This window comes from Trachurus trachurus, assembly GCF_905171665.1.
Source record: "Trachurus trachurus genome assembly, chromosome: 15".
Classification (NCBI taxonomy): domain Eukaryota; kingdom Metazoa; phylum Chordata; class Actinopteri; order Carangiformes; family Carangidae; genus Trachurus; species Trachurus trachurus.
The window spans coordinates 24,883,779-24,909,090 of record NC_139906.1 but is presented as its reverse complement, the minus strand read 5'-3'; the positions used below and the strand labels follow the sequence as shown (position 1 = coordinate 24,909,090).

Genomic DNA, 25,312 nt, shown 5'->3' with positions numbered 1-25,312 from the left:
TTTTAATGGTGTACTGTTCTGCTCTGGATATCCCTCCCTCCTTTTTTTGTATGCTGGCTATTTATTTTGATATCATGGCCCCTAGATCTGTTGATATAAAAAACTAACAAATAGAACCTTTTAACAATTGGCATAGCTGCCCCTATTTATATATTGCTAATCTTTGTGTCTTGAGACTATGGTTCTCTTTGTCTTTATAAAAATATGTATTTTTTAAAACTTTCTTAATCATATCCTGTTATACTTTATGATGTGTCTATGCGTTAATTGAATGTTGTCGCCCCCCAACAGGTGATGCTCATCACAAGTTGAGCCCCCCAGTCCCCTGATTGGTCAGTCCCACCGGGAATATGAATCATGTTTGAAATGTTTTCCATATGCCCGATGAAGGTCATATTCCTGACCGAAACGTTGCTTTAATAAAATAACTTAGAGTGAGACAGTGTGCGGGAGCTTCTTCTGAATTTTGCAAAATGGTGTACTATTAAAAATGGTGTACCAGCACAATTTGTACCAATACATAGTAGAACAAGATTTAATACTGAGGAACAAGATTTAGTCATGGATTAAGGGGGTAACAGTGAGGGGAGGGGGATCAGTGATCAAATTCTTGTTGATTAAATTGACAATATTTGTAATGTCCTCAAATATCCTGTAGCCTATCAGTCAAGCTCTAAAATGTGGTCATGAATGTGTTCTTGCACTCAGTGTCCTTTCCTTCTGTTTATACTGAACATGCTCTGCTGACTGTGCTGTAATTGATCCCTGTGTAATGGTTTTCACTTTGTTATACAAGTTTTCACAGCTCATTATAGGTGATGTGGTAACCTTTAACCTTTTCCACAGGTTGTTGGCCCAAATTAGGCTGTTACAAGCAACTCTTTTTCTATCTTAGTTGCAAGTTTTTCTCTACTCATTCTGCTTCACGTGATCTTGAGTAACGTGACAGCATTTTCAGTTCTCATTTGCATTCATGTCTCGGAGATCATTTATGTAGCCCATTGTGCGTTCTGAATTATGTTAGCGACATCACTTTTTGAATTCATTCACTACTTGAATACATAATTACTCAGTGTTAGCTTTGATCAGATTGACTAGGTGTTAAGACATCTGAGCTACCAAGCCATGAGTGTGCTATCCTCACTTGATTGAATTACACAGCTCTGTGTGATTTCAAGATCAAGTTTACTGTGTTTTTTAGGGACAATTTCATGCTTGTTAAATTTGATTTGCTCATTGAGGTGGCATGTTGTATTAAGTCCACCTGACTATGCTTGGCCATGCTTAACCCATACATACAGTCATCTCGCCGTGTATTTCTGAACAGTTTTTGACACATTTGCAGGAGTTTGCATAGGATCTTGAGTATTGTGGACTATGGAGTTACAGTGTAAAACAGTTTAAAGGCATGTATCAATGCATGTCGATAGCCTGCAATTAAAGAATAAAGTCTATATAGAGAACCTGTCCTGTTGTTGCTTGTGGGTATAGTCATTACAGAGTACTACAGCAGGACTCATTGAGCACTAATGTGGACATTTGGGAGGAATTTAGAAAGAGCTTTCACTGCAAGAATTATTCTATGTACCTATTCTGTTATCTGTTTTAGGTACAGTATCACCATCATGTAACTTACCACAGACTTGAAAACAAAATTTCGATAATGCCTGAAGGCTAAAGCTTGCATATTTCGAAAATGAATGAGGGGAACTAGAAATATAAACATAGGTATCTAGTTTATGCTGTAAAACAAAAAACTTCAGACCACGGAACAACTTCACTTCACTTTATCTGGAACTTAATTTGTATAAAACCATTGATGCATAATATGCATCAATGGTTTTATACAAATTAAATATATATATATATATATTAAATACAGGCCCAACAACAACAGCCTGCACATTTGTAGCCTAACCTAACTCAAAATGTTGCTCTCATCTAGCCTATATTACACACACACACACACACACACACACACACACACACACACACACACACACACACACACACACACACACACACACACACACACACACACACACACACACACACACACACACACACACAATTAAAAAAAAAAAATTCAACAACAATGAAAAGGCAAGCATGTTTGGGGTAGTGCAATATACATCAAACAAAACACATTTCAAATCTTTCTTATTACTGAGGCTCAGGTTCTCGCAGTTCCTGAGTTTGTTGTCTCAATGTCTCAGTTGATGACAAAGAAATAAAATCATTATATTTTGTTATTCAGTTTGAGAGATGGATGAATTCAGTTTTTTATGTGGTTTAAATGTGGTCTGATTTGTTTAAACTTTAGACTGTCGTAGACTGTCCTATCTAAAAACAGCGTCGACATGTGGGCTTTATTTATTTATTTATTTATTTTTTTACAAACGCTGAACAAACTAAATCCACCTGTGCAATAGTTTTCAGAAACACACAATGAAACAAACAAGACTCTTGCTGTTCGATACTGAATGATCACATCAGACACAGCAGGGCCAGGCTGAGTCACATGTCTTGTGAAGCGCTGCTCAGAAGTCAGCTGACAGTGAGACATCATAAAGGCATCAACAAGCCCCTCCGTCTGCATTGCAGTGCTCTACCCTCCACTGTGTACTTCAGACCAACACAAACTGACGAGCCGGAGCAGGAAAACAGCGCAGTCATGCTGCTTTTAACTCTGCTTTTCGTGGCATCAGGTAAACACACTCTTTAAAGAAATGAAGGCTGTCCAGTCTTCAGTCGGTTCACATTTTGAAGCTCTGGTTGTGTAACTAGGTGCGTTTCAACATCAAAAGGCGGAAACGAATGCAGCAGCGTTAGCTTTGGTAAACAGTAGGAAATTAGCTAATGTTAACTTCAACTCGCACTAGTGCGACTTAAAAAAAAAAGCATACGTTATGTCCGTTTTAAGCAAATGAATTGTGTTCACGTGTTAAATGTGCAAAGAAGTCGTGTTTAGTGAATGTAGGTCGTTTTGTCAGGTGTAAACGCGTTGTTTTGGCCCGCTCGCGTCCGTTAGCAGCGGCTCGGCTAACTGTAGGCTAACGTAGCATTAGCTTCAGGTCAGTTGACCGGGTTGATAAACACCAACACAGCGTTAGCCCTAGGTCACTATTTGTGTTGTAAACATGCAGGAGGCATCATACTGAAAATAGTTATCATAGCAGCCAGCTGACTGTCACTCTGGTGGTGTTTTTGTGATGTTGTATGTTAGTATCGGTTAATGTTTTCTCATCGAGGCAGAGTTTCAGTCCGGGGCCGACCGGTGCCCCACCTGCTATCAACCATTAACAGATATTTTTTCGTTTCTTTTTTTATTTATTTATTTATTGAGCAATTGAAAAATACAAACTCTAAATGCAAATCATAATAACGCTACAGGTGAATAATTATGTGCAGTGTAAAAGTGCAAAGACATTTTATGGGATTCATGAAAGGGAAACCAAACCAAAACAACACCACACACAGTACCAACCGGTAATGGACCGTTTGTGGTCCTTTGTTTCACCCTGGTAGGACGAGGAAGTTGAACTAGAGCCACCCAACTAGAAACTTTCATTTCAGGTTTTTAGTAAAATGTCAGTCAGTTTTTGTTCCTCTTTAGTATCTTTCTGTTGTTGTGCTTGCATTAATCTTCTTTAGCACCTCTGTAAAAAGCCCTGACACCTTATCTTTATATGGTGGAAAAACTGGGTCAGTGACAAGGGTTATGGCTGCAATGCTATGCATAAACTTCCAAGGCTGTTTGGTCTGGTTTATGTGGCACTTGGAATATGGATCTCAGATGAATGTCATGTGTTTACTTCTCTTATCAAAGCAGAATCCCCTCTTACCACAGCCTCACTGAAAAATATTGGTTGTTTCAAGTCAGGAGTCAGGACACTAGCACTTTGTGTGCAGTAGTTATCTTCGGTTTGTTTTGCGGTTCCAAAAAAGTGATTGTATTTAATGCTGTGTTTGTGCTTCCACGTTCTTGCATGTGTTTGCATCAGACATTCCTCGTTGGTGCATGTCATGAGCTTTAGGGCTTAGGTAATCATGTTGTTCCACAAGTGTTATGCATACTTTTACCATCTCTGGTTGTTGTGTGATTTTGATGTATAGCCTGTTTTGCTGAAACGTTTCACAGATCGATTTCTGGTGTCACGTCACATGATATTGATTCGCTTACAGTTAGTTCTTCTTTTTCTTTTTTTATTATTATTTTACCTTGCTGTAAAACTTAGACTCTTGACCTGTGGCCTGTTTGTCTGCTGTCAGCGAAGATTTGAGGTAGCACATTCATTTTTCCGCAGCTTGTCAACTGTAAATGGTTTACTGTAGTGTGTAAAAGCAGAATCCAAACAACATATCTTCCTCATTGGTACAAACGGTCTGCAAGGGAACAGTCTGTTTCTTTGACTGCTCATGTGACTCATGCGGTGGTGGGTGGGAATGCGCTTCCTATAACTACTGTAAATCCACTGGTATGAGTGCTGAGGGAGAGAGGCTTCACAGTGGAGGGTGATTGAAGCTTTTGTCAGTGCAGCCTCACATTATTACCTAAGGGCACTCTCTCACAGCACTGGTGCCGATCCGGTTTTATCCTCACAGCATTGTTTTGTCAGACATTTTAACCATATTTCCAAAATGTTGTCTCTCTGGTACAGATAGATTCCTGTTTTTGTGGCCCAAGCATGGTTTAGAAAGTAGAAGAGAAAACAGGAAACTGGGAACTGAGTACTCGGGTACTTTCCCATGTCACGTCTTTCACTTCAGTAAAGATTTTGCATCGACTCCAAATATGATATTTTTGTATATGCATAACCACTAATGACATGTAAATGTCTTAAGTGGTTATGCATAATGCACTGTAATGAAATCCCCTTAAAGTGTGTCTCCTTGGCGTGGTGCACTCAGTCTGACTTGTGGGTGTTGGTGTCAGGTTTAGAGGGGTATACTAATGTGACTTAGCAATGAATTGAAGTAGAATGTTTTGGTGTGTTTTTCCTTGATAGCAGTTATAAAACATTTAAGCAGGTTGTTTACCCATAGTACTCAGTGTTTTAAGGAGCTCCAGTTTCACGGAGCAAGCACACTGATTTCTGTCTGCTCAACAACAGGTCTTGGTCGCATTTGATTGGTTTAGGGAACCTGGACCAAAATGACGTAGTGGATGATTGAATCTGTCTTTAAATAACGGGTGACTGAGCACTTTGCTCAAACGTCAAAGTCATGCCTGAACTGGAAATGGCTGTTCTGAAAAAATCCCATTTGACCCCTGCTAGGTTGAGTCGATTTCAACACAGTTGGGTTCCTTGGTGCTAGATTTAAGTAGTTCATGTTGATCAGACACTTTAGCCTCCAAAGTATTAGGACCTAAGTTTAATTTAGATATATCTGATATTATGTCTTTGTATCAAACACAAATTCATCATCATCATCTTCCTCTTGTAATATATTTTGAGGAAGTTTGAGCTTTGGATTTCCCCATTTCTTCCAGCAGGCAGATTGACACAAGATTAGGTAAAACAAACTGTCAACCCTTTTAACTGACCAGACATGTGATCAGATAGGATGTTGCTTGCTCCACATTCATGATCATTTATGATCATCAGGATAACTTGAAATGCCTAATGTAGTCTAAAAGTGTAAAAAAAATTGTTGTTGTTTTGTTATTTTGATATGAATTTGATATTCAATCAGGAAATTTGACACTTTTCTACAAGTGTCTTTTTCCACTTCAAGCGGGAGTATTATGTTCAGGAATAAGGCTGTTACTTTTGTTTCTTCCTGATTTCCCACAATCAAAATGTGACTGTTGCTTCCTTTGCAGCTGTAGCGACCCCACTGCTGGGCACTGAGCAGTGTGCTCGTGGCCCCCCCTACTGGTGCAAGAATGTAAAGACGGCATCTCTGTGTGGAGCTGTGACTCACTGCCAGCAGAACGTGTGGAACAAGCCCCAGATGGTGAGACTATTATATGAAAATGACGAGTGCTATTCATATACCTTCCTGTTGTTCATTCTGGTACGGTATTTACATGACGTATGAGACGAATGCATTTTTATTTGACACATTTCATTCTGTGGTTTCAGAAAACAGTGCCATGTGATTTATGTAAAGAGGTGTTGATGGTGGTGGAGCAGATACTGAAGGACAACGCCACTGAGGTAAGATGGAGGAAAAAAATAAATCCCTGAGCGATAAGAAAATGAGTTAACTACTGTATTTAAAAGACTTGTATCTTCTGTGACTGCAGGGTGAGGTTCTTGGATACCTGGAGAAGGCCTGCCAGCTCATCCCCGATCCGAAATTGACAGCAGAGTGCAAGGAGATGGTGGATGAATACTACCCCATCATCATGGGAATCATCACAGGAGAACTGGTGAGCACTGTTTAGTCTTTTTAAACACAGAGAGAGCAGTGAAAGGTCCAACTAGCTGAAATAACATTAGTCTATGCCCACCACAGATGACTCCTTTTCCATTTTCCCCCATTACCAGATAATCAAGAACTGCATTTAGTCACACTGGATGTTTTCTTAGGCAAATTAAACTCAAATAAGCTTGAACAAGATCTTTGTTTACCTCTCCTGTCAGTCTATTGTTTAGCTTAATCTAAGACTCGTAAATAATCTGTCTGCCACTTTGGGTCAAAAAAAAAGAGGACACACAGACGTGGCTGTGAGCAAAGTGCAGGAAGCTAAATAAGGGCCATTGATGAGGAAGTGAGTCCGTGTCTAAATGGGAACAGACTAGTCATTGTGTAACACTGACCTTGTGACTGGGAGAGCATTTGGTGTTGGCTTCTTTGTTTCAACTCTCACCTGCTATAGCTACTGTGAGAACAGAGGGGGCAGTTCTTCACAAATCAAATACAAACACAACATGACTGTTCTAGATATCAGGTGCAGATTGAGTCTCTTTGAATTAAATTAATTGTGCAGGTTTTTTTTTTAATCAGGCAGTTCACTATAAAGCAAAATGTGCTCATAATTGAATTAACTTTAAGTTGTGTTTTTGAAATTTCAGGACGATCCCGGTGTCGTGTGTGGTGCCATGGGTCTGTGTACGTCTCAGCAGTTTGCGCTGGCTCAGGCTGAGACCAAGGAGCAGCTCGTGTCCAACGAGATCCCACAGATTGACCTCTCCCAGAAAGTGGCTCCCTTCCTCCTGAACGTGCCCGAGCTCCTCTATCCTCAGAATCCCAAGCAGGAGGCTCCCAAGCAGGTACCCTGTGTTAACATGCACTGTACTGGATTCTCCTTCTGTTGTTGGGCGTTGTCTTCATTTTGCTCTGAATCTTACCGTCCCTGTAGGAAGGTGATGAGGTGTGCCAGGACTGCATCAAGTTCCTGACCGACGCTCAGGCTGAAGCCAAAGCCAACTCCTCATTTGTCGATTCTCTCATTGCCAATATTGAGAATCAGTGTGACCTGCTGGGACCAGGCTTGTCTGAAATGGTGAGAGACATATCGATATTTTTGGTACAAATTTTATTAATTATTTTATTTTATTAAGTATTTCTTTCTCTTCTTTACAGTGCAAGCAGTATGTAGGCCAGTATGGTACCCTCGTAGTGCAGCAGCTCATGTCCATGGTGAGTCTTGTTACTTTTACGCTTGATGTGCATCTCAAGTTTTTGTGTTTTGCATACATAAGCTACATTATGACATGAATTGCCATTATGTTCTAATATTCAGTGATGATCCTATTGAACTGGTCATCAAAGCTAAGGACTATGATGATTAGTATGTTCTGGTGGTGCTACACCAATGATCAGCCCCCTGTGGCATGCTGACTGAATTTATTCATATCCTCAAATCACTTACTTTCTTTTATTTTCTTAATTTCTGTTGTCTTGTTTTGTCTGTGTTTCTCCTTTTTACTTTCCTCCATTCATGTTGTCTTGCTCTGTTTTCTTCTGCTTTGGGTTTTGTGTGCTGCTACCCAGGAACAGGTAGGTCTCTCTGTGTTCAGCGCCGTAGCCTTCTAACCCTTAGTTCCTGCTTTTTTTGTGCTGTCTACTTCACTAGAGCTTCTCACTTGACACTGTAGAGACGCATGTGAAATTGTGATCTAATTACGAGTGAAACCACTTCAATTAACCCGAACACTCTGCTTGTTTTGGTTAATGACTTGACACTCAAGTGGCTTTTGAGACACTGGGGCACATCAATTGAGCGTACAGCTCTGGCATATTGAACATGTGTTTGGATGTTGTGATGTGAGCTTGGATCTCTATTGTTCTCTACATGGCTGTTGTTGTATTTTTAAACACCGGGTTCAGAGCTGAAGATCTAAGTGTGTGTGTGTGTGTTCTGTGTTTGGTACAGTGTTTGGTGTCTGGTAAAAGTAAACTGTAGCGGGCGGTCTGTTTCGAAGGGTGGTAACAGAAACATGCATGGGTGGTCATGCTGTGGAATGGGATGCTGATTAGAAACACATGGTTTATGCTAACTGCATGCAGTGTGGCAGGTGTGTTGTCCACATTTAGTGTTGCATCCTAAAGTAAATGTGTCTTGTCTTCAGCAACCCAAGCAAATCTGTGTCATGGCCGGCTTCTGCACCGCCGCTATGAAGAAGTCCGTTCCCATGCTGAAGCTGCAGGCCGCCAAGACCGTACCTGCTGCAAAGGCCGAGCCGGCCCCCAAGACTGTGCCTGCCCTCAAGCTTTTCCCTGCCACCAAGGTGGAGGCTGCTAAGGTAAGTCATGGTGGCAATGACTGTTTATTCAGGAGCATGCAATACTCTTACAAGATTAACATTTTGTGATGCACTTCCTCTTTGCATTCCAGCCAATGGTGCGTGTTCGTGACTCCCCGACATGTGCCATCTGTGAGTTTGTGATGAAGCAGCTGGAGACTATGTTGGAGGATCAGAAAACAGAGGTGGGATATGTGCTACTAGATGTATAGACCATGTTCAAGGAAAAAAAAAAAAACATCTATAAAACTGGTGACCTGGTGTCAAGCTGACTCATCTGTCTCTGTCTCAGGAGGAGGTGATTGCAGCTGTGGAGAAGGTTTGCACTTTCCTGCCCTCCAGTCTGTCGGCTCAGTGCAAGGACCTGGTCGAGACCTACGGCCAGGCCATCATTGAGCTGCTGGTGCAGCAGGCCGACCCCAAGACCGTCTGCACAGTTCTGGCACTCTGCAACGACGCCAGCCGCGCATTTGTCCGTAAGTCCTCAACTCTTTAATGCACAGGCTCGGTGTAAATATTGGCTCTGCTGACAGAAGGTGTGATGTTCTGTCAGGTCCTAATCTGCCTCAAAAGCACATTTCCCACATATTGGTAATGACACTAATATCTGTTTTTAAATTCTTCTCAGCTGCGCTCGATCAGGCTCGCTTCAAGGCCGGTGGCTACTGTGATGTGTGCAAGATGGCCGTCACTTACATCGACGGCATTCTGGAGAAGAACGCCACCGAGGCTCAGATTGAGGAGGCTGTGAGGAAAGTGTGCAGCTTCCTGCCGGACTCTCTGCAGACTGAGGTGAGTCATCCCATCTGCTTAGCTTGTGTAACTTTTTACTCGTGACAGCCTTACATTAATCCCTGTTTGCTACTACAGTGTGACCAGATGATTCAGCAGTATGAGCCAATGCTTATCCAGCTGCTGCTCCAGATGTTGGACCCAGACTTTGTCTGCATGGTAAAGAACACATTTCTTTTTTATCACTTTTGCAGATAATGTCTTTTTGCCATAATTCATTGGAAGATAGTAAATGGGATATTTGGCTTGCACCTACTGCCCTGTTTAGTATTTGAACTGTGTGTCTGTGTGTGTGTGTGTGTAACAGAAAGTGGGAGCCTGTCCTGAAGCTGTGCGCAGGCTGCTGGGAACAGAGCAGTGCAGCTGGGGACCTGCATTCTGGTGCAAGAACATGGAGACAGCAACTCGGTGCAATGTAAGTGTTTCAGTTCTATTTTGATGTCAAACTGTGTCTCAACAGCGAGACTCTTCAGCCTCTTTTTGGGACATGAACTGTACTTAAAGAGGAATCTCCCATGAAAATCGTAATTTCTAAACTGCAGTGTGTAATGCTGTCCCAATAGATCATGTACTGAAAATTTTGCATCATCCTGTTAAACAATGTTTTTCTGTCTTTTAGGCTGTGGATCACTGCAAACGCCATGTGTGGGTATAGAAGATGAGGAAGACCAGCACAAACTGACCTGTAGGGAATTAAAAGAAAAACCACATAGTGCTGCTTTCCACTTTTAATTGTTGTTCTGTTTCCTTTTTTTTTTTTTTTTTTTTTTTTTAGTAGACTTAAATGACTGCGATTTATGTTTAAATTAACTTTGATATTTTCAACAACGTCATGGTGGAAAGGGACTAAACTTTTTTTTTTCTGGGGTGGGGGGGGCACAGAAAGAGTGATTATATGTATGGCCTGCAGCTCAGCCTGTCTTTGCTTTACTGAGCAGAAGTCACGAAGCTTCACAGATTTGCATAAGTTGTTTCCCCAAAAAAACTGATAGTTGTGTGTGGATGTGTGTTTGTGTGTACGTACGAGTGAGAGAAAGACACAAATTCAGTTTCAGATGTGGTATAATGCTGACAGCTTGAGATGGCTGCTGTCCTGATAGGAGATACAGCTCAGAGTGTTCAGAATGACTGGCATTGATTTTAGCAGATCCTTCAAACGAACCTATTTTGTAGAAAGAACATGTTTTTTGTTTTAAGGAGCTGATCAGGAGCTAATCGGCTTGAGAGTGTACCTCCCATTGTTTGCACTCTTCCTACTCTTTGTAAATCACTGTTTCTAACATACAAAGCATCCTGAATTCAATTGTCTGCTTCAACCCCTGAGCCAACTGTCAGTTGATCTGTACATTTTTAACAATTAAAATGATCCCAATCCAATCTGTTCATTTCCCCCCTCCTCTTTGCCGAAAGCAGAATCAAGTGTGTTCTTATCAAGGTTTTCACGAAAAAGCTGACACCTTGTTTATTACAAAGTTGCACTTGTTGCAAACCTTGAGACTGAAGATTGTGCAGCCTCAGCAACCAGATAATCTGAAGAACTCTGTGGTCAATGTGTCTTAAGTTTCAAAAACAAAACAAGAGAATTTGGTGTTTTATAAACTGTTAGTGACCATTTCCTAATTTTAGACTGCAGTATGTCTACATTAAAGGGGAATAGCCAATTTTTACAATCTGGACCATATTTCTAGCCAAAAATATACGATCATTTACTCACCCAGATAACTTTGGTATCATTACGACGTAATTGGATCCAGCCGAGAGCCGTGTATATCCATTTAATGCGAGTCGGCGGGCAGCGCAATGCAGTCTCTAAATTATCTGCCGTGAAATTTGTTAATTTCACCAACATTTTGTTATGATACGCTAGTGCTATTCCCCTCTGAGTCCGGGGTTAGCTGTTTTCAACATCCGGGGTCTGTAGGTTGACCTCCTAACCTCTGAACTTGTAGAACATTTTAAAACGACTGAAATCCACAAGTTGTTGGAAATTTCTTCACTCTAATCACTGACAAAGTTCGCAGACAGATGTAAATCAATCTCAAGGAAATTTAAATCTAATGCAACTGGACTTGGTTATTTGTAACCAAGTAAAAATGTAAATAACCAAGTCCAGTTGCATTTGATTTAAATTTCTTTGAGATAACTATGACCTGGACAAATGAGAATATTCACAGGCAGATGTAAATCAACAATCTTTTTTATTGACCACAAGTGCCCACATTTTTCCACATATCCCTCAGTAAGACGTGAAGCTTAACATGCCAGCTTCTCTACCCCAAATGTTTCACTCTTGAAATACATTTGTGCAAATATGAAAGTTTAAAATGAAGGCTATGACGTTCAGTGAATTGTCCCTTATGGATTACACTGATTGTCGCTCAAAGCCACCACCTTTAAATATGTAGAAAGTTAAGACCTGGTGGACACAGCTAAGGCTCATCACGAGCCACATCTGAGAACAGTACCTGTTAGTGAGGTAAGAAGGAGGTTAAAGCAGAAGTAAGCGATCCGGTCATTTTGGCTAACTTCCTGTCAGCCGATGGAGTTAGCAGTCCCCGCCCTCGTCCCTACGTCACCACATTCACGCGCATCCCTTGGCTGCACACACAGAGAGGACCACCCCTTTATGCCGTTCTCTCTCCTCATTGGATAAAGGTTGTAGGATGCAAGGAAAGTTTTCTCCTCGGCTTACAGCAGAGCAGAGTGACTGACAGACCCGTGTTTCAGACCAAACACTCTATGTAAGTGATTGCTGTCGGAAGATATAACTATTTAAGACTTATATTAACACAAACATTCCGCTTACTTCTGCTTTAAGGCCTTTTGGTCAAGAGTGGCAATGAGCTTATCAGAAAACGGCTCTCTTGGTGCACTTTGCATCACGGTGCGTTGAAGTTCAGATGCTCAGTAGCAGTTGCACTGACTTTACTGTCCAGCTCCACTATGCCACTTCACACAGTAAGGTTATTATGGTACCAAACATCCTGATCAGATACAGTGCACAATAAGCACAGAGAAAGCAGACCCGACAGCCAATCCCAGAGTAAGGAAGAAGGACATGACCACTCCTGTGGCCTCGGTCAGCTCCCGTGGTACCACCTTTGGCCCGTAGATCATTGGTAGAGTGCCGAGGTAGCCGTTGGAGAGACCTAGTAGGCAGTTAAAAAACACGGGGTACGCATCGTGTGTGAACAGCACTGTGTGGAGGTGGTCCCTGGGCTGGTAGTTACACAACATGATAAGTGGGACCATGATGGAGCGACACAGCACCAGAGCCGGCAGGACTCGGCTGGTGGGGCCCGGCACCTGCAGCCAGGCCGTGGCCTGCCTGCCGCAGAAGTCTGCTACATTGTAGAGGAGGAAACTGGTGAGTGGAACAAAGTAAGTGGTTGTCCATGGGCTGCCGCTGTCTTTGTGGACAGACTGGATCCCTGAGGATACCGCAGGAAACACCATGATAGAGATGCAGAACACATAGAACACGCTCAGGCCGAGCACCCACGTCTTCCTGAGGATGGGCAGCAGAGGTGGGACGGACGTTTTGCTGGCTGTCCCCGCAGCGCCTCCACCGTCGCTCATTGCTCCTGTGCTGGTGCATGTTGCTAACAGCATGTAGTGTCTAGAAGAGAGAAGCAGAGCGTAGCATGTTTGAGAACATCTGGTAAATCTACTGTACAATTTTCAGTGAGAATCACATTGTCTTAGTTTGTAATGTATTTTCACTGTAACAATGTATGTACTGGACCCGTCCCCTAAACAGACATTTTGTCTTCAGAGTGCCATGATGCCGTCTGTTGACCACTGAGATGATTATTATCAGTGTAATTAGTTAAATGCATTTAAATTCAATTCAACTAATTGTTTTATTATCTGCTGCTGATCTTGGTAATATAATAGCAGCAAATTTAAAATGCTACAGTTTTCAACATTTTTCGAACTGGCTCCATCTGGTGGTGGCCTGCAAAATGACACCGGCAGACTGTGCTCAACTATCTGGTCTATTGTATACAGAGAAGGTAAAAGTGAACTTTACAGAACAGAGAAGTGTTGTCAGCAGATACATCTGTGGGCTCAGATTTAAATTGAATAGGTAGTAATTGTATCTATATGGGAACCATAATATCTCTGTTTGCATCTGACCTTGAATATGCCAGCTTGGGCAGCAGCAGATACGCGATGATGCAGAGCAGAATGAAGACGTCAGCTGTCAGGAAATAAGCCAGAGCGCTGTCTGTCACGTCCTTTGCGGCAGCCAGGTCTATTACTGATGCCACTGCGCTCAGTGTGCCTCCCATCGCCTGGCCTGAGACAAAAAAAAAAGGCTTTTTATGAAGAGTTATGAAGGAACCTTTGAACTGCCTCATTAGCTCATCCACTTTAAATACCTGCTTATTTCTGTTCTGCACTGGACAAGAGGAATAACTTTAACCAATTATGTTCATAAAGTCAATAATTAAACCTATTAAATATACTGGAATTATCCATGTCACATATTAGTCTGGCATTATAAAGTATATCCCCCTTTATATTTTATAATGCAAGACTAATATGTGACATGGATAATTTCCAATTCCAGTTCCAGTTGTGAACTTAACATTCAACGCATTAGAGATTTAAAGTTACTATAGCAACCCTTTAACTCATTAATAAATGGAATCCAAAAAAGGATGAGGTTGCCAATCATTATTTTCTTTAAAAACACTTGTTAGATCAGAGTCAATGCTTCTCATCACCAATCATCACAAAACCATCTGGAGTGTAGTCCTGTGTGGAACTTTTCCAAAGTCTATGCAAGACTGATATAGAGAGCCTAAGCGGAATGGGAAAAACATTTCCATGTAAGTGAATTGGAGTCCAAATTGTATTTCGTGATCTGATCTTTTCGTGTCATGAGAAAAATATATGACCTTAACCTGTTTAAAACGTTGCGTTTCATGCCAAAAAATCAGCAGTTTGTCATAAAACGGCAACGGAAGGAAAGGGCGGCATGTGGTGTGTGACATCACCTACGCGACCTGAAGTCTTTCTGGTTACGGATTTTGGGGAATTTTACTTTAATTAGAATAGTTTTACAACAAACTGCTGATTTATTGGCATTAAACATGTTTTAAATAAGTAGAGGTCATATATTTTTCTCATAGCACAATTCAATCGGATCACAAAATAAAATTTTGAGTCCCATTCACTTACGGTACATGGAGATTTTTTCCACACTGAGGTCCCATGGCGAGCGTTACTTCCTGCTTCCGCTTGGGCTCTCTATAACATGTTCTGTCTGCTATGCATCAATGGTTTAGTATCAGCAGCTAAAAAAGAGGATCCCTAATAATTTATTTTGTAGTGGGCATCTGTTATGTGAAATATAACACGTCTAGTGTATTATAACTTGTATTCTTGTTGTGTTCACAATGCTATGCAGTACATAATCCATGGAGATCATGAGAGCAGGATAGATATTTGTACAGTGCTACTGTTTAAATGTTATGGAGGTAATGTAAACACGAAACCTGAACAGCATGAGTACCTGATATCAGGGCCTGGGAAATCCTCATGGGGAAATGCCCACTGACCCCAAACATGCTGCCAGAGAAGAGGTTGGAGACTCCGCTGACGACAGCCACGCTGACCAGCGTGCCAGTAAAGAACTCCATCCTGCAGTCGGACACATCCACCTTCACCAGCACGGTGGTCAGAATGAACACCAGCAGGATCACAAAGAGGGACGACAGGATCCGCAAGTTTGGAGACAATCTAGCGGGACGCAGCACAGAGATCGGACAGGGAATTTATCAAAGATGAACTGATCACCATGAACACAAAAAAGCAGATGTTTTGTGCTGCGCTTCCTGAAATCAGAAACAGCACAGTCTATAAATCATAAATATGCAAACAACACTGACACAAATACGAGACAGTAAGCTATCAGTTACGCACACGGATGATGAATATTAAATGTTCTGCTGCTCCAATGTGACAAAACATCCCCTTTGCTCCCTGTTATCTCAAACCAGGGAGAATGTTAAGAAAGACACAGAATTTAAAACCCTGTGGGAAATTACATTAGTGTAATCTGTTAGGCCAAACAGAGGACAAATGTCCCATTGTAACATCCTAACACCCAGAGACAACCAACACATAACATGTGAAAGTGCACTAAATGTACATCAACTGTCTATAATTGTGACCAGGCCACGGTGTGTGTATGTGTGTGTGCATGAAGGGTCTCAACCTGTTAACTAGGATGTAGTTGAGTACCAGACACAGCACAGATGGCACCGTGGAGGCAATGGCCAGATAACTCTCAAAGTAGTCCTGTGAATAGTGAGAAATGGAAAAGATTAAAGTCAAGTTCATTTTCTTAAATATTAAAGACATATAAAGGTCAGACACTTCTGCAACCACACAGGGTGTCACCCAAAGAAAGAGGAAGTGAAATGAAGAGGGAGAAATATAAAAACCAAACGTATTCTCTTCTCTCTTCCTTATAGTTAAATTAGTCTCAGAACAGTAGAAATCTACAGAGCTGGTTCAAGGGTCAGATCTAAAACAATCAGCTTCTATTATTTGTTCATCAATACTATTTATCAGTATTATTGTTCCTAACATACTAAGACAAATCCTGACATAAATTCTTTTGGAAATACATTTTCTGTTGTCTGCTCAACAATTACAATATATTACATGTCATCATGAATTTATTTGTGCATCACATCATCTAAATATTCTTTCAGTCTACAACACTACAATGAGTCAGACTATTTATAGTAACAATAACCTCATGCAGATTTAAACCACTGACTTCCTTTGGTTGCAAGCCATTTCTCTTTTACCTCATCTTACTTCAACTTTGCTGTCCTCAACAGGCCTTTAGTGTTTCTAATTGTATAATTGTGTTACAATGGATTTGTGAAAGGACACTCAGTCCTCACATCTGTCACAGGATCGCCAGTTCCATGAAAAGCATGCAGAATGGCACAAATGTGCATCCTCCCGTGTGACACACACGTACGATAAATATAGCATTGTACTCTCACTCACGCTGAGATCTGACCGTTGATCCTCGCTGCCGCCGTGGTGAGAGTTGTTACTCAGTTTGTAGAGCCAGTAGTGTTTGGCTGTTATGAAGAAGTTCCAGGGCAGCAGGGAGCCGATGCCCATCAGGAAAAAGATGATGTACACCAAGTTGTAAGAGTCCTCTGGACTGTAGCGTTCAGCCAGAGGCACCGAGGAATGTTTGGGCAGGAGGGACGCAGAGTCCTCGTTCTCCTCGTCCTCAGAGTCATTGTGGTTGTCAAAAACACTTGGAACATAGGAGGAGTTGAGACTGGGCTGTATGGGCGCTGTGCCATCCATTTTCACAGACTAATCACGAAAAGTAAAGATGAGAGAAAACAGGGAAGGTCGAGGCAGTGAAAGAACACTTCACAGACAGGAGGTGTTAAACAGAAAGCTGTGGGAAACAAGAAAAACACAAGTTAAACAAAGAAACACTACAACATTACTGCAATATCAATGGGAATTTGCTTGGATGAAACTTACGTTCACTAATGCTCGTTCACAAGGGGAACAACAGAGTGTGATTGTTCTGAGGCCATAATCATGGCTTCATGATTTCTATGCTGTAGTTGTTAGAGATCAGTCCAATCCAGACCCTGTGACGCTGCAACACAAGGAGTCAAATTTAACCCTCAACCATCACTTTATTCTGGGCACATTAACGGCTGTTTTCCAAAATCTAATCCTTATGAACAGACAAGATAATGCAGGACCTGTCACATTCTGCTAAATGTACTGAATATGGCAAACTGGCAAATTTGTACCAGACTGGGGATCAGAAAGGTAACGTAGTTAGACAGTGACTCATCATCATTATGACTCAGGTGATGCCAACTCCTTTCTATTCTCACTGTGACTTCACTATTTGGCAGGAGCGTGTTGATATGAACCCGCTGCCTTCCTACAGAAGAGGATTCACTCCTGGTCTTAGGTAACTGGAGTCACGGCTTGGACATTCCCACACACACTGGGCTTCTTTTAAGTTAAATGCCCCATCAGATTAACCTACTCAGCATGTCTCGGCATGTCTCTTCTGAAGACATGTGATTGTTTGACTAATTATGACTTGACTTTCAGCAAACACTAGCTATAGTTTCATCACACATTTCCACGAGTTCTGCAAACTGCAGCCTCAGGTTTCAAAATTAGCCTAAGTGAATGATGCATGCACGAAAACAGAACCAGGCTGAAGTGAAAACCACTGACACAAACAGGGGGACATGCCTTCACTAGCAAGATTTGCTGCGGGGGGGACAAAAAAAGGGACAGACCTGACAGTCACTATGCTGACCTTGCATCCTAAAGCAGAATGTGTGCCGCTAATAAGGAACCAGTATTCACATGATGCAGACCCCGAGAAAAAAAAGAAAAAAGAAACAAACATTTGAAACAAACTACACTGTGCGTTTTCATTCAAGGACGTGTGTGACTGAGAGCAGCTGCTTTCGTTGTTGTTTTTATTACTCACTGCAAAAATGATTCCTCTCTTCTGTCGAACGTTTCATATCAACTCTGTAGACGTTGGTGTGTACATGTAAACACGTAAACCATGCGACTTTTCTTTCATTTATTAGCTAAATGAGTTAATTTAAAGTTAATTTAAGAGCTAACTTAGCTCAGCGTGTGTTCCACCCCGTGGGCGACATTATGCACAAACAACAGAGCAACTTCGCCCGTGAGTGAAATATGAACGTACCTGGCTGTGGCAGACTCTCCGGCTGTTGCTCCTGTGGTGTCTTGAAGACTCAACACTCACACAACAATCCATTTCACAGCAAACTTATTTCTGGTCAGCTGATAAAACCACATTCCTCTGCCTAATGCCGAGTCGCCGACGAGCAGCAACAACAAGTTTACTTCCGCCCTATGCTTCCGCCTCGAAACTTTCAGAATAAAAGCATTACCTAAGCCAGACCAGAGAATTTCCAGACTCACCCGAGACGTATATTTTTCTGAGGAAAACTAATAATTTACACTTAAATGCACATTAAAGTGATATTTATTTAAAATGTAAACTGAATATCAGGATAAAATTAAATAAAAACGCAAATGATGCTGTTATTCTGATAGTCAGACCTACTGAAGTCCTGTTATGGGCTCTTTGCACAGCTCCACTACTTCCTGGACTTAATGCTGCTCCTTTGTTTCCTGTCTTACATTATTGGACACACTGATTATTCCAGGTGTGTCTGAGTAGTCACAATGGTCAGGCACACCTGGGTTAATCAGGTTGTCCAATAATGTAAGACAGGAAATGAAGGAGCAGCATTAAGTCCAGGAGGTAGTGGAGCTGTGCAAAGAGCCCATTGTCTGAAATGATGATGGCCTACTTGTTCCGGCTAGTTTTTTAAAGTAAAAGCATGTGGTTAATAAAAAAGATATCGAGTAAAACCAAGTTCGACCAGCAAGTAGTAATTTCTGGCAACATTTGAGTGCCTTAAAAAAAAAAAAAAAAGCAAAAATGTATGTGCATGCGTGCTTGCGAGGCAAACACAGGCACACAGGCACACACATCTTGGATCTCTACATCATTATGTCTTTACAGCTAAATTATCATTATGTTTAGTGAATGATGAAACCAAAAATATGCCCTTGCAATAAAATTGTTAATGTACATTGCATTTACATTGTAGGCTACTTAGTTGGCTGATAGCCTATACCCAAATTGGAGTGAGGGGCAACAATAAAGCATTCAGTGCAATTGATATCTAGTATTAGTATTTCCTTTCTAAAATCTATAACACATTAATAAAAATGAACCTTAATGCTCAGATAGCTCATGGACCTCACCAGCAACAAAAGACTGCCTGTAGCTGATTTTTACTAGCCTCAACTACAGACACAATGTTATTGTCTCAAAAGTTTTTGTCATCTTTTGGTAGGAAATGTATCAGCGAATTCCCATTGACATACTGTGATCATTTGGAACAACATGCTATAATGAGTCACATTTATTAATCTGATAAACTCCACATTGAATTATGACAGTTTCTTATTCATAGAAAGTTAATTAAATCCAATACACATATGAAAATTCCCTCACATTGTAAATATTCTGTGTATTAAAAAATTACAGACACAGTTTTGATTATATTGCACCCTTGTGTGCAGTGGTTTATGAACCGTAAATGTTGACAAAGTTGTGAACTACCTATAATATTTCCCATTAGAGGGCACCAGAGGACAGCATGTTCAGAAGTGTGTCAATGCACGTCACTGGGATGTGAAAGCAATTACAGTACCTTTGAGAAGAAAAGAGACTAAAAGTCCTCTCCGCTGTCAAACATGATGACACCTGCTGATTTTGTGTCTTTGACTGGAATGACAACCTGCAGACGCTTGGCTCTCTGTGGCACATGAGCGGACATCTCTGGATGAGACAAATCACTATCAAACGAGTCACTGCTCAAATATGGAGTGTGTCCAACTCACAGCTTCATATACCGCTGTTTTCCCCTGGCAACAACCGATCAAATTGTGCAAAATGCACAAATATCTACAATGAAATATCTTTTCTTTCTGCTCTGATGCTGAAATCTAACATATCCTTGTGCTTAGAGTATTCTACAGATTGTTAAGCTAAGCATCAATTAGATTCCCATGGTCCCATTTCTTTCTGTGTGTATTTTTTAAATAAGGATTTCACAGTAACTCATTGTAAACCTTAGATACTCCATGTCTCAATGAGTCATATATTCTCTTTCATCTGTTAGGTGAGCTCAAAAATTACCACCTTTCATTTAATATTGTAATGAATAGGCTATGTGTTGTGAATGTCAAATGCCATTTATGTGAATGCATGTACAGGCATTACAAGCAGTATGCACTTAGCGTGGTTTCTACATTAAAAACGCCTTTAAAAATAACAATATTCTCACTGCTGATTCATTCACTAAAAGGGGACCAGACATCCTGTGTAGGGGTGAGGCTGACGCTGCAGCCAGCTTTTATACCAGCACTTTCTGCATTATAAAAGGTTCAATTAACTTATGCACTGAAGGGTGGCATATCAGTCCTCAATTAGCAGTGCATCTAATGAAACAGGTGCGAAGTGTTGCCTGCCATTAAGACCACAGTGCAGCACACACTCACTTCAGCTGACTCACTGGGATATTTGTTCTCCATGTAAGAGCCTAATCTGATGAATCTCCACACATCCTGCACTCATAAAAAAGCTGAGGTTAGATCCAAAGGCCCATGGCCGATCCTTAAAGGCCACTATTAGTGGCTCTAAAACCTTGTTAATTTGGACGCTGGACTGTTAAAAGCTTTCAAAGCTAAATGGACCTAAAGGGAATCTTCCACTCAAGTGTGAGGAAGAGAGGGAGAGGTTGAGTAGCTTTGTGTTTTCTGTGAAAATGAGGTGTAATCAATAAAAATAACAAAAATAACAAAAACTAATACAATTAACAGTGACTTTGTCACCGAAGAAGCCTGTAATTTGGTCTGTGGATTTAATGGAGCCTGCTTCTACATTGTTTTGCAGTAACAGGTTAACAAAATAAATAACAAGAACACTCCCGTTAAACTAAGAAATATAATTTATTGCATAAAAATTATATTTAGTTACAGGTAAGAAGGCTAGACGTTTATTTACAATTGGTACTTTACAGAGATAAAATAATGTCACTGAATCAATTTTGCTTTGCTTGTTTGTTTGTTTTTTTTTCTTTTTGTAAAAATGTCTGACTTCTTGAACAAAAGGCTAAATTTTTTTATTCTCTTTGATGGGAGCAAGGTAGAATCCGCTCCAGTTCCAGCACAAACGATCCAGAGCTATGGTCAAAGATCCAACAGACACTGAAGAAACCTGGACACTTAAACACTGTAGTCTACAGCTAGCCAGTCTCTGTCACAAGATTCAAGGAAAGAAAAATAGTCCTGTGGTGTTCAGGGATCCAGAGTAACTGAACTGTTCATGTTCAGTGGGTTTTTCCTCACAGGCAAAAGATCTGCAGGGCACGAGTTCATCACGTTAAGTCACAACCTGTATTGGAGCCGTTGCATCGTACTTTTAGTTGTCTTCTTCCACGTGTGCTTTTCGGTTGTCGCTTCCTTGTTCATTGATCTAATCCCTTTGATCCAAATGAAGGATTCTCACAGAGACTACCATCACCACTCTTTAATCACTTGAGGATACAAAATCAGAACCCTGTCAATGCCCTGGTCTGAAAAAATAGAATTACTCTTCAAGGAAACAAAAGAAGTCAAAAAATGCTTTGCTTTTCTTTTGTACTTGCATAGCACTTACAAACAGAAATGACAGACCTTAAGCGTGTGCACATACACTATTTGCACACCCACTTACCCTCTCACGCATAAACACACACACACACACACACACTCACACAGTTTTCAGTTCATTCACACAAAACAGTGACATGACTCACTGCTGAAGAGGAGGGATACTGCCTGTGTTTTGGTTTTTTTTGTGGTTTCAAAGATATGAACACTTTGTTTTGCTTTTGAGGGAGAAAACGACTCAATAACACAGCAAATGAAGTAAAGACATTGTTACAGATGACAGCATTTCAATCCCCGTCTAACAATGTCCGACAGAACAATATTGATAATGCAAATAGCTTGAGGAACCCTGACCACAAAGCAGGCGGCTTAATAAAAACGATGTTATCAAATTGAAGGCGGAGGGGGGGGGGGGGTATAATGAGTGTTAACGCTGATGGACAGACAGATGGACACACAGATAAGTGGTGGACAGAGAACAGATCGAAACATAATGCAGTTAGTGTTGAGGTAAATTTGATGGTCCCTTGCTGCCTAGTTGATTCAAGACAAGGCTAATCTATTCTGCAGTATTCATGTCTGAACAGTGAGAACTGCCCTCAGTTACAGCAAAACAAAGAATGCCTATGAAATACAGCATACAGCGTATTGACCAGGACATCTGGCCACCTCTAATCATGTTTTACACTTCATAGCTTTACATTTTGAGTAGATACACAATATTAAGAATAACAAATAAACATGTTTTTCTTTTGTTATTCACATCTGAGACATCCACTGTGTGCACCTATAAGCCTCCCATTTGGCCTGCTCTACGAGAATCAAAAATAATGCACAGTAGCTCAGCAGCCTAAACAAGCACAGATGATAAAAAAAAACTGCTTCTATACGATCGTAACAGCAATGACAATGAAAAGAGAGAGAAAGAGAGAGAAAAAAAAATCCACAAATATGGATAATAACTTAAAGAGCGTTCCCCAAAGGAAACTTTTAAGGGGTGACCAGAAAGCTCTCCTGCAGTTCATTCTCAACAGATCGGAGGAGTGTGGCAGAGCGATAGAGGAATGTGAGGAGAGATGAAAGAGAAAAACCCCTGTGAGTCGGAAAGATATGCCAAGGCTTTGAGGCATTTGTTGGTACAATATAAAGAGTCAGTCGGTGTAGTTATCCACCAATTCTGAAACAAACTTCACAATTCACCCTCCCACCACAAAGAAGAGGCAGCTTTATGATTTTTTTTTTCCTTCAGCCCAAAGCGATAAGCTCAAGCCCTGAAAACCTTAAGAGTTGGGTCCTCATATGATTTGTTGGCAGTCAAAGCAGTTACACAAGAAATCCTAGCCTGTCTGATTCGGTGCCGATTAATGACCAGTCTGTCCGCATGTGTGTTGGAGTGTGTCTGTAGCCCGAGGAGGTTGCAGACAGGTTGGGGCTGCCTGTCATTCACCCACACAGAATGACAATGGAGGAAACAAAAGCCCCTGCCATGAGGTGAGATGGTGTTGAATCATGCACTTTCATGCTGCCACCGAAACATGGGTAAACATGGTGTTTGCCTTTCTGTGTGTGCATCAGTGTGCCGAATACATGGATTTTTTCCCCCCCTGTTTGCTCCAAAGCTTTGTTATTTATATACAAGAATAGCATCATTTTCAATCTTTGAAGAAGCCATTCAACTGCACACACATACACACTTTCTATCGTCTATCAAAATGCTTTCACATCTTGCAGCAGCAACATTGCTTTGGAGGATTCGAGCTGAATCGGGTTAGCAGTTATCATAAATTGGTTCGCATGGAGATGGTTATAGTGGATGTTACTATAGTGGACCAGTGAGACGTGAGATGAGGCAGAGGTAATACAGTGCATGTGACAGAACCAAAAAAAATGCTCTGAGGGCTTCTGATGTGAGCCAGGGTGCATATTCATAGGCAGGTATCCTTATTTTCATCACGGTGGGGGGAAAAATGTCTTGCTTCCTCTCTTGTCCCTAGACCAATCAACAATCCCCATCAGTTGTCATGACAACTAGCACCTCACTTTTGCCCATCTCTTCCAGCGCGGTCGCCAGAGAGACCAGGTCTGCGTCACCTTGGTGACAGGCTTCCCATAAGTCCAGTAGAACACCTGTGGGGCTGGGCTTTGTTGCAAAGTAGTTCAAGTACCTGAGGGGAAAGAGAGACAAGGTGAGTTTATTCTCAACAGAAAAGGACAGAGTGAAGGAAGCGCTGAATTATTAATTACAAACACTTAAAGTCATTAATACTGTATGTTGCAAATGCTGCTGGTAACACTTCATTATGACGGTCATGTATTGATGCCCAACTAACCATCATATTTCACAGCAAAGCAGGACTGGGTAGTTAGCGAGATGGAATACCATCTTAAAAGTAAAGCATGTACATTAATCATATCCCCAGACTTAATATTCAGGTCATGATTTTAAGGTTCTCCTGAGTATGGCCAGGATACTCCACACTTTGTTTACAGTTGTCTGATTCAATTTGGGCTCCTAATGTCACACATAACCTAAATTCACAGTCACCCCCCCCCCCCCCCCCCCCCCCACCCACCCAACTCACAATCCCAGATTTATCCCTCCACAGTAGAAATAAGAAAGTGAGCATCAGTGCTGGACTCCACACAGCTAAAAGTGTGGCCAAGTTGCTGTTCACACATTAACATGTGAGGCTGATCTGACCTGTCAAAGCCAAGACTGCGTGCCAGTAGCCTCCAGTCACACCCACGAGCACTGGGTGCATCCAAACTGGCGCAGATCTTCTGGCGGATGGAGTCAGGCAAGCGAAAGGCATAGGGTCCCACTTGTGAGGAGGGAAGGCAGGTTCCTCCTGAGGGAAGGGGCGAGTGTGGTGGTAGAGTCTGGAGAGACAGAGATGGAGACTTTGTGATTAAAAAAAAAAAAAAAATTCTGACTCCCGCAGTGCCGTTATCTCTGTGCGTCATAAGCCTGTTTTTAGCAGTCACCGTTACCTCCTGGATGTCTGTATGCAGCTGGAATATCTGTCCCTCCCCTTCCACTTGTCGGACACAGATCTTACAGGCGAGCTGCGACACGGCCAGGCTGCCTCTCTCCAGGCTAAAGGTGCAGTGCAGCGGTCTCTGACTGCCGCTCCAGATGTGATAGAATGGGATCTCCTGCCGCACAGAGAAAATAAGTCGTAAAGCTAAAAGCTTGATTGAAAGTCTCTTTGTCCTGAACACCACAATCAAGAATTATCTTGAACACAGTTCCCATTCAGGGGGTGTGCAGCATTCACTGCAGTACAATTTATTTCGAAAGTGCACTGTCTATAAATTAGAACCACTATCAGATGCCTGGTTGTTCAGACTGCAATTTCGCTGCTGCCGCCACGGAAATGCAGTGGAGAGTTTTAGTGAGTATTACAAAATCAACCAGCTGTGTTCTCCATCTTTTTAAACTTTGACAGACCGTGGCTGGTGAGGTATGGCTTATAAATGAAGTTATAATACAATTGTAAGCTTCTGATGATTTGTTCTGC

General features: G+C 41.5%; 3 protein-coding genes across 3 annotated transcripts in view; 1 reads left to right on the top strand and 2 right to left on the bottom strand.

The window, feature by feature from the left end:
• Nucleotides 1-2,532: 2,532 nt before the first annotated feature.
• psap (prosaposin) lies at nucleotides 2,533-10,868 on the top strand. Its single transcript, XM_083988357.1, has 14 exons — nucleotides 2,533-2,708; nucleotides 5,828-5,961; nucleotides 6,090-6,164; nucleotides 6,254-6,379; nucleotides 7,026-7,223; nucleotides 7,313-7,456; nucleotides 7,537-7,593; nucleotides 8,526-8,699; nucleotides 8,792-8,884; nucleotides 8,992-9,175; nucleotides 9,328-9,491; nucleotides 9,570-9,650; nucleotides 9,799-9,906; nucleotides 10,111-10,868. Exons 1-14 carry the CDS (start codon nucleotides 2,675-2,677, stop codon nucleotides 10,144-10,146), a joined length of 1,608 nt encoding a protein of 535 aa, XP_083844483.1. The 5' UTR covers nucleotides 2,533-2,674; the 3' UTR covers nucleotides 10,147-10,868.
• An 823-nt stretch (nucleotides 10,869-11,691) lies between these two features.
• Nucleotides 11,692-18,365, bottom strand: slc29a3 (solute carrier family 29 member 3). Its single transcript, XM_083987719.1, has 7 exons — nucleotides 18,244-18,365; nucleotides 17,031-17,151; nucleotides 16,530-16,941; nucleotides 15,721-15,803; nucleotides 15,016-15,242; nucleotides 13,632-13,794; nucleotides 11,692-13,110 (listed from the first exon to the last, which is right to left on the bottom strand). The coding sequence occupies exons 3-7, from the start codon at nucleotides 16,842-16,844 to the stop codon at nucleotides 12,480-12,482; spliced, it is 1,419 nt and encodes a 472-aa protein (XP_083843845.1). The 5' UTR covers nucleotides 16,845-16,941; nucleotides 17,031-17,151; nucleotides 18,244-18,365; the 3' UTR covers nucleotides 11,692-12,479.
• A 5,425-nt stretch (nucleotides 18,366-23,790) lies between these two features.
• The window catches only part of unc5b (unc-5 netrin receptor B), a gene marked incomplete at both ends in the record, with an annotated part of 53,805 nt that continues 52,283 nt past the window's right edge, over nucleotides 23,791-25,312 (bottom strand). Inside the window, 3 exons of the mRNA XM_083988519.1 lie at nucleotides 23,791-23,956; nucleotides 24,493-24,671; nucleotides 24,783-24,947. Coding sequence (XP_083844645.1) covers nucleotides 23,791-23,956; nucleotides 24,493-24,671; nucleotides 24,783-24,947 — 510 coding nt within the window. The remainder of the gene's footprint in view (nucleotides 23,957-24,492; nucleotides 24,672-24,782; nucleotides 24,948-25,312) is intronic.

Bases quoted from the DNA above. Each gene is read 5' to 3' on its own strand.
- psap (XM_083988357.1), top strand. From the start codon at position 2,675: ATGCTGCTTTTAACTCTGCTTTTCGTGGCATCAG. The intron at 7,594-8,525 runs GTGAGTCTTGTT...TCTTGTCTTCAG, and splicing joins TGCAGCAGCTCATGTCCATG to CAACCCAAGCAAATCTGTGT. The intron at 9,907-10,110 runs GTAAGTGTTTCA...TCTGTCTTTTAG, and splicing joins AGACAGCAACTCGGTGCAAT to GCTGTGGATCACTGCAAACG.
- slc29a3 (XM_083987719.1), bottom strand. From the start codon at position 16,844: ATGGATGGCACAGCGCCCATACAGCCCAGTCTCAACTCCTCCTATGTT. The intron at 15,804-16,529 runs GTGAGTGAGAGT...CACTATTCACAG, and splicing joins ATCAACGGTCAGATCTCAGC to GACTACTTTGAGAGTTATCT. The intron at 13,111-13,631 runs GTCAGATGCAAA...TCTCTCTTCTAG, and splicing joins CCCAAGCTGGCATATTCAAG to ACACTACATGCTGTTAGCAA.